Source organism: Microcebus murinus, chromosome 17 (assembly GCF_040939455.1).
Source record: "Microcebus murinus isolate Inina chromosome 17, M.murinus_Inina_mat1.0, whole genome shotgun sequence".
Lineage (NCBI taxonomy): Eukaryota > Metazoa > Chordata > Mammalia > Primates > Cheirogaleidae > Microcebus > Microcebus murinus.
This window is the reverse complement of record NC_134120.1, coordinates 58,033,159-58,042,306: the sequence shown is the minus strand read 5'-3', so window position 1 is coordinate 58,042,306 and position 9,148 is coordinate 58,033,159. Positions and strand designations below refer to the sequence as shown.

The 9,148-nt window shown below is 34.8% G+C and overlaps 1 protein-coding gene across 1 annotated transcript in view; it reads right to left on the bottom strand.

Annotated features, from left to right (window-relative positions):
- Nucleotides 1-1,013: 1,013 nt before the first annotated feature.
- The window catches only part of CEP76 (centrosomal protein 76), a 32,162-nt gene continuing 24,027 nt past the window's right edge, over nt 1,014-9,148 (bottom strand). Inside the window, exon 13 of the mRNA XM_012746052.2 lies at nt 1,014-1,131. Within this exon, the coding sequence (XP_012601506.1) occupies nt 1,115-1,131 (17 nt within the window). The 3' untranslated portion in view covers nt 1,014-1,114. The remainder of the gene's footprint in view (nt 1,132-9,148) is intronic.

Below are 9,148 nucleotides of genomic sequence, written 5' to 3'. Positions count from 1 at the left end.
TCTTTTCTCTCTTAAGTGATAAACACATTTTGAGAGGGAAAACATTACTGCATTGAATCACCGAAAGGTTATTTAAGAAGGGCTTTTTTTTTCTTTTTTGTCAAGTACAAATTCATGGCTATGGTCTACTATATTTATTAATAAAGTAAATCTTTGGCTTTCTGAACTTATATGTAATTAATTTGTGTGTGTGTGTGTGTGTGTGAGAGAGAGACAGAGCCTCTCTCTGTTGCCTGGGCTAGAGTGCCGAAGCGTCAGCCTAGCTCACAGCAACCTCAAAAACTCCTGGGGTTCAAGCGATCCTCCTGCCTCAGCCTTCAGAGTAGCTGAGAATACAGGCATGCACCACCATGCCACTGCTGGCCAAGGAGAATGTTACTTGATCCTTCTCTAAACAGCATAAATAAAAGGAAAATCTTAAAAATCCTAGCTATCTTCTATTATTAAATATAAGTCTACTCATTATATAGCCTGAATACTTGGTACTTTTTTATATAAAGACACTATGATTCTACTAACTTTTATATGATTTTCAGTACCATTTAAATTCTGATAAGCCCATTACAATACTCTTTGAAAGTGACTGCTGACAACACAAAGTCTACCAGAGGTTGATATATCCTCAGTGGGGTTTAAGCAACCCTGTGCAATACCTTGGCACCTTCCCATTTTCTCATTTTGAATTCAAATTCAAAGACTCAAATGCCTTTGTGTTCAGTATATTTTGTTCCAGTTTTTAGTTATTGACTTTATTTTTACTTTGTGACTTCACTACTTTAAAAAAAAATGCTCTATGTAATTAACATGAACAATTCAAATCAACATTTAAATGTCTTTTTCAAAGGGCTGTGATATCTGAAAAATGATGTCATGTATTACTCTGAATATGATTTTAGTTCTCATTGATTTTGCTGTATTTATTAAAAAATGGAATCCTTTAAATTTTTTCTTTTATTATATTTACTTATCATTTTTGCAGAATAAATGCACTTCATGCTTCATACTCTGGATGTGCTGGCTGAGCTGCTCTGAGTCTTTCAGGGAGCATGGCCTTCAGGAAGCACAGTCTGTCTGTGCAGCCCAAGCTTATCCCAACACTCCCAGATAATTGCTCCTAAGAGGCACATTCACCTAGAAAAGTGCATCAAAAAGGAAAAAAAATAGAATAGCATATTTTTTCAAATGATAACCTAAATTTTCATTGCCCACAATTATAAAACCTTATAAGCCTACAGTGATATTTTATATTATCAAGTGCCTTCTTCAGTTATATGACTCGAAAAGCCAGATACTATTATCTCTATCTTATAGTTGAGAAAACTACAGTCATAGGACAAAATACAGGACTAATCAATGATAAAGGAAGGACTGGAATCCAGGCCTGACCAGTTCAGCTCTTCTGCTATATTACAATATAATGGTTATTCTTCAACTATGATATTGTCATAATGCCATGGATATTTTTAGGGTTAACTAAATTGTATAGTAGTCTCTCTCTCTCTTTTCTTTTTTACTTTGGTAAAAGCAATTTTTAATTTTATTTATGTTGTAGTATTATAAATCTTGAAACTTTCCTTAGCTAAAGGAGGGCACTGAAGTAACCACCTAAATAATTTAGGCCAACTGTTCAAAATCCTTATCCTAATTTAAAACATAAGGTAGAGGACATTCATTTATACAACATTCCTTTAAGCATATCTACGGATATTTAAAATTCTCAGTCACCTAAGCTGAGAATTTCTCTCCCATTCCAGAAGTCTTGTCATCATGCAAGAGAATGAACATGACATAATTAAAAGCCCCACAGGACAGTGTTAACACCTTGAGCTTATTTTAATTATTTGAAAGTAAATCAATCATGTTAGTAACTTAAATTATTTCAGAGCACCTGAAAATGGTGTAAAATAGCTAAGAATAAAAGTTTATAAAGTAACAAATAAAAGACTATTAAAAGATCTCAAGAGATTAATGCAGATCTGTAACTTCAGGCACGTCAACTCCCTAATCCAGACTTTACCATTCTTGGCAAATGAGGCCCAGAAAGACTAGCTTACTGATGTCCTACAGTTATTGATTCAGATATGAGAATTACAATACTAATATCCTGCTATTAAGTTTTACCTATGCATTTTACAGTACAAAACCTAGGATTTTTCAGAAACTAAGCAGCATACCAAATTATTAGACTCTCTGCATAGTTTAGAAGAAAAATATATCACTTAAAGGCATATTTCAAAAATAATACTGAAAATATCTTTTTTTTTTTTTTTTTTTTTTTTTTTTGAGACAGAGTCTCGCTTTGTTTCCCAGGCTAGAGTGAGTGCCATGGCGTCAGCCTAGCTCACAGCAACCTCAAACTCCTGGGCTCAAGTGATCCTTCTGCCTCAGCCTCCCGGGTAGCTGGGACTACAGGCATGTGCCACCATGCCCGGCTAATTTTTTTTTTATATATATATCAGTTGGCCAATTAATTTCTTTCTATTTATAGTAGAGACGGGGTCTCGCTCTTGCTCAGGCTGGTTTTGAACTCCTGACCTTGAGCAATCCGCCCGCCTCGGCCTCCCAAGAGCTAGGATTACAGGCGTGAGCCACAGCGCCCGGCCTGAAAATATCTTTGAAAAAGAACCTAATATTGCCAGGGAAAATGACAAAGAAATAACTTTGAATTGATTTGTCCTACTATATTTAAAATAACATGTACTTACACAAACTATTTAACTGATTCTTTTTTTTTTTTTTTTATTTAACTGATTCTTATAATAAGGTTTATCAAAAACTGAAGACTCCAGCCAGGTGTGGTGGCTCATGCTTGTAATTCTAGCACTCTGGAAGGCTGAGCTCAGGACTTGAGACTAGCCTGAGCAAAAGCGAGACCAGCCTCTACTAAAAATAGAAAAATTAGCCAGGCGTGGTGGCGCATGCCTAGAATCCCCCCAGCTAGGGAGGCTAAGGCAGGAGGATCAATTGATCCCAGGAGTTTGAGGTTGTTGAAGTTGCAGTGAGCTAGGCCAACCCCACTATGCTTTAGCCAGGGGCGACAGAACAAGACTCTGTCTCAAAAAAAAAAAATACCTAAAGATTCCAAATCTTTTAACTAACCCACAGACATTAGTTTTAGTAACATATATTGCCAGAATTAAAAGTAATCAAGTCTTACCCAAAACATTATTTATAACTTTAGTTTAAAAAATTTGGCTGGGTGCAGTGGCTCACGCCTGTAATCCTAACTCTCTGGGAGGCCTACATGGGAAGATTGCTTGAGCTCTCAGGAGTTCGACACAAACCTGAGCAACAGTGAGACCCTGTCTCTACTAAAAAAGAAAAAGAAAAAAATATATTAAAAAATTTAAAGTTCCATAATCTTATCATGATTGATTTGAGTTAAAAATAAATAAATGAAATACACCAGGCCAGGCACGGTGGCTCACGCCTGTAATCCTAGCACTCTGGGAGACAAAGGCAGGAGGATTGCTCAAGGTGAGGAGTTTGAGACCAGCCTGAGCAAGAGCAAGATCCCATCTCTACTAAAATTAGAAAGAAATTAATTGGCCAACTAAAAATACATAGAAAAAAAATCAGCCGGGCATGGTGGCACATGACTGTAGTCCTAGCTACTGGAGAGGCTGAGGCAGAAGGATTGCTTGAGTCCAGGAGTCTGAGGTTGCTGTGACGTAGGCTGACACCACAGCACTCACTCTAGCCTGGACAACAAAGCGAGACTCTCTCAAAAAAAAAAGTCATAAGAGAAAAAGTAAAATGGCAGACATAAATTCAACTAACATTAACATTAAATGTGAATGGATTTAACAATGCAATCAAAAGGCAGAAATTGTCAGACTGGATTTAAAAAATTGAACTATATATTATCTACAGGAGACACACTTTAGATTCCAAGATACAGATCAATTGAAAGTTAAAGGATGGAAAAAGATATAATCGTGCAAACAGCAATCACAAGTGAGTATCAAACAAAATAGACTTTAAAACAAAAAGTGTTGTTATATATACAGGAACATTTTATGATGATAAGAGGCAATCCAAATATACAGATAGATAGACATAGTAATTATAAACATGTTTAACAGAGCACCAAAATACATGAAACAAAAATTGATAAAAATGAAGGGAGAAATAGACAATTGAACAATAATAGTAGCAGACTTGAATACTCTATTTTCTTTTCTTTGTTTCTTTTTTTTGAGACAGAGTCTTGCTTTGTTGCCCAGGCTAAAATGAGTGCCGTGGCGTCAGCCTAGCTCACAGCAACCTCAAACTCCTGGACTCAAGCAACCCTGCTGCCTCAGCCTCCCGAGTCGCTGGGACTACAGACATGTGCCACCATGCCCAGCTAATTTTTTCTATATGTATTAGTTGGCCAATTAATTTCTTTCTATTTATAGTACAGTTGGGGTCTCGCTTTTGCTCAGGCTGGTTTTGAACTCCTGACCTCGAGCAATCCGCCGGCCTAGGCCTCTCAGAGTGCTAGGATTACAGGCGTGAGCCACCACGCCTGGCTTCTATTTTCAATAATAGAACAATTAGATAGAACAATGGATAGATTAACAAGGAAATACTTTAATAACAATATTAAACCAATTAGAACTAACAGATATCTATAGAACACTCCACCCAGGCATAACAGAATATATATTCTTCTCAAATGCACATGGGAACATTCTCCAGAATAAACTATATGCTAGGCCATAAAACAAACCTCAATAAATTTAAAAGGGTAGAAATAATACAAAGTATGTCCCCCAACCACAATAGAATAAAATTATAAATCAATAGCAGGGAAAAAAATGTTTAAACTGTTAAAAATGTTTAATTTCCACAAATACGTGGAAATTAAACAACACAGTCCTAAGTAGACAAGGAATTAAAGAAGGAATCAAACGGAAAAACTAAAAAATACTTTGAGATGAATGGAAATGAAGAACAACATAACAAAACTTATAGGATTCTCCTAAAGCAGTGATTACAGGGAAATTTATAGCTATAAATGACAAAAGAAAGAAGAAAGAACTCCAATTAATAACCTAATCATCCACTTTAAGATACTAGGGAGAAAAAGAACAAACTAAACCTAGAGTAAGAAGGAGGAAGGAAATAGTAAAGACTAGAGTAGAAATTAATGAAATAGGGAATAAAAAAATAAGAAACAAATAAACAAAGAAAAATCAATGAAACCAAAAGCTGATTCTTTAAAAAGATCAACAAAATGGACAAAACCTTAGCTAGACTGATAAGGGAGAGAAAGAGAACATGAATGAGAGTTGAAGGGGACTCCAGTTACTAGAATCTGAAGTTAAAGAGGGAATATTACCACTGGCATTATATTTATTTTTATATAATAGAAATAAAAGGATTACAAAGGAATACTATGAACAACTGTATGCCAAAATTAAATAACTTAGATGAAATGACAAATTCCTAGAGTGACACAAACTACCAAAACTAACTCAAGAAGACATGGACAATCTGAATAACTATACAAGTGAATGGATTGAATTAGTAATCAAAAAACTACCCACAAAGTAAAGCCCAGGCCCAGTTGGCTTCCAAATTCCACCAAAGTAAGAATTGATACCAATTTTTCACAAACTCTTCTAAAAAATGGAAGTGGGGAAGGGACTTCTCAATTCATTTTATGAGGCCAATATGACCCTATACCAAAACCAGATAAAAACATCACAGGAAAACAAACTACAAACCTGAATTTCTTATGAATATGTTTGCAAAAATCCTCAACAAAATACTAACAAACTGAATCAGCAACATATAAAAAGAATTATATACCATAACCAAGTAAGATTTATCACAGATATTCAAGGTTGGTTCTGGTTCAAGCACACAGACAGAAAACAAACAAAAGACATTCAAGGTTGGTTTAACATTTAAAAGAAAAATCAATTAATGATTACATTAATATTTTAGCATTATATCAACAGAATAAAAAACAAAAATCACATGATCATCTCAGTAGACACAGAAAGAGCATTTGACAAAAAACAAAACCCAACCCCATTTCATGATACAATTTTTTAAAAAGTGCAGAAGAGAACTTCCTCAACCTCATAAAGGGCATCTATGAAAAACCACAGTTAACATCATATTTCACAGTGAAAGAATGGATGCTTTCCCCTAAGTTAGGAAAAAGACAAGAATGTCCATTCTTACCACTTCTATTTAATATTAAGCTGGAGGTTCTAGCCAGGGCAATTAGGCAAATCAATGAATAATTAATAAAAGATATCCAGATTGGAAAGGTAGAAGTAAAATTATCTCTATTTACAGATGACATTTTGTATAAAAAAATACTAAGGAAGAATTCACTAAAAAACTATTAGTATAAATAAGTTAAACAAGGTTGAGGGATACAAGATCAATATATAAAAATTAACTGTATTTGTATACACTTGCAATGAAAAAGCTGAAAACAATTCCATTTATAATAGAATCAAAAGGAATAAAATAGAAATAAACCAAAGAAGTGCAAAGATTATACTCTGGAAACTATGAAACATTGTTGAAGGAAGAAAATCCAAATAAAGAAAAAACTCATGTTCATGAATCAGCTTAACATTGTTAAGATGGCAATATTGACAAGCTGATTCTAAAATTAATATGGAATTGCAAGGAACCCAGAATAGCAAAAATAATCTTGAAAAAGAACAAAGTTAGAGGATACTTCCCAATTTCAGAGCTTACTACAAAGCAATAGTAATCAAAATGTGTGGTACTGGCAAAATAGGAATAGAATAGAGAGTCCAGAAATAAACCCATACATCAATGGTCAAATGATGTTTGACAAGGGTGAGAAGACCATTCAATAGCAGGAAAAATAGTCTTTTGAAGAAATGGTGCTGGGACAACTAGATATGCATATGCAAAAGAATAAAGTTGGACTGTTACCTCACACAATATACAAAAATTAACTTAAAATGGATCAAAGACTTAAGTGTGAGTTAAAACTATAAAACCTATAGAAGAAAATATAAGGGAAAATATTCATGACCTTGGATTTGGCAATGAATTCTTAGATATGACACCAAAACCATGAACAACAAAAGAAAAAATAGATACACTGGACTTCATCAAAATTAAAAACTTTTGTACTTCAAAGTACACCATCAAGAAAGTGAAGAAACAATCCACTGGCCGGGCACGGTGGCTCACACCTGTAATCCTAGCACTCTGGGAGGCCGAGGAGGGTGGATCACTCAAGGTCAGTAGTTCAAAACCAGCCTGAGCCAGAGCGAGACTCCATCTCTACTAAAAATAAAAAGAAATTAATTGGCCAACTAAAAATAGATAGAAAAAAAATCAGCTTGGCATGGTGGCACATGCCTGTAGTCCCAGCTACTTGGGAGGCTGAGGCAGGAGGATCGCTTGAGTCTAGGAGTTTGAGGTTGCTGTGAGCTAGGCTGACATCACGGCACTCACTCTAGCCTGGGCAACAAAGCGAGACTCTGTCTCAAAAAAGAAAAAAAAGAAACAATCCACTGAATGAGAGAAAATATTTACCAATCATATATCTGACAAGTGACCTTTATATAGAATATATAAAGAACTCTTACAACACAATGATAAAAAGACAATCTAATTTACAAATAGGCAAAGGATCTAAATAGACATTTCTCCAAGATACATAAATGACCAATAAGCACACGAAAAGATGCTTGATAATATTAGTCATCAGAGAAATGCAAATCAAAATTCATAGCCTTTAAAATGGCTAGAATCAAAAAGTCAGATAGCAATGGGTGCTGGTAAGCACATAGACAAATCAGAACACTCATCCACATCCAGTCGGATTGTAAAATGGTACAGCTTCTTTGAAAACCTGTTCATCAATTCACCAAAATGTTAAACACAGAGTTACCATATGGTCCAGCAATTCCTCTTCTAGGTATATACCCAAGAGAAATGGAAACATGCCCACACAGAAATTTTTACATGCATGTTTGTAGCAGCACTATTCAAAATGGCCAAAAAGCAGAAATAACCAAAATGTCTATCAACTGAGAAATTGATAAATATAGATGTCCATGCAATGAAACATTAGCTCATACAAAGAAATGAAGTAATGATACATGCTATGAAATGGATTAACATTAAAAACATGCCAAGTGAAAGAAGCTAGTCGTCAAAGACTATATATTTGATTCAATTCAGATGAAAGCTCAGAATAAGGAAATCTATAGAGATAGAAAGTAGATTAGTTGATCTTCCCATCTAGTACTAAAAAAAAAAAAAAAAAAGAAAAGAAAAGAAAGTAGATTAGGAGTTGCTTAGGGCTGGGGGTTGTAAGAGACGTGGAGATACAGGTATGATAGCTAAAGATAATAGTGTTTCTTTTGGACGTGATGAAAATGTTCTAAAATTCACCGGTGATGGTTGCACATATCTCTCAATATTCCACAAACCAGTGACTGTACAATTTAAATTAATTGTATGGTAGGTAAATATCTCAATAAAGTGTTAAAAATTTAAAATTGGTGATAAAATATTTGCTTATGTTCACATCATTTTCATGCCTTGTCTTCTCCTTATTTCGTGCTATCACTGCTTCCATTTCCTCATCATACATTTTAGCAAAGAAAAGATTTTCTAAAAGTTAAGTAATAACTGGCCAGCTATACATATTAATAATTTAAAAATAGATTTCAGAATTAATTCTCTCAGAATACAAAACTGAATATGACTGAAATATTTTCTGGGCACATTAGTGGGCACAATCCCAGTACCTCAGTCACTCATTGAATCTCTCTTAAAGTATCCAAATGAATAGAATTCCACGTCTTATTTTATTGATCTACCACACCACAAGTAACCTCAGGTAGCCCACTGTCCTTCTTGGGGCTTCAGCTTCCCCAGGCCATCCTCTCCAAAAAGTAATTCTAGCCCCATCTGCCACAGTGACTTGATCCCCTGTATATTATTGTAATTTTTGCTAGGTTATGTGATAGATGTCATAAGAGAAAGATACCTTCCATATTCCTACCTCTTGGGTAGAAACACTAAAATGAGAAAGTTGCAATGAATAGTGGCCCGAGAGGTGAGCAGCACCTTTGTTAATGGAGATAATAAATATGACATCATGAACATTTTTCCACACTATCTATTGAATCATGGCTTGGTCATA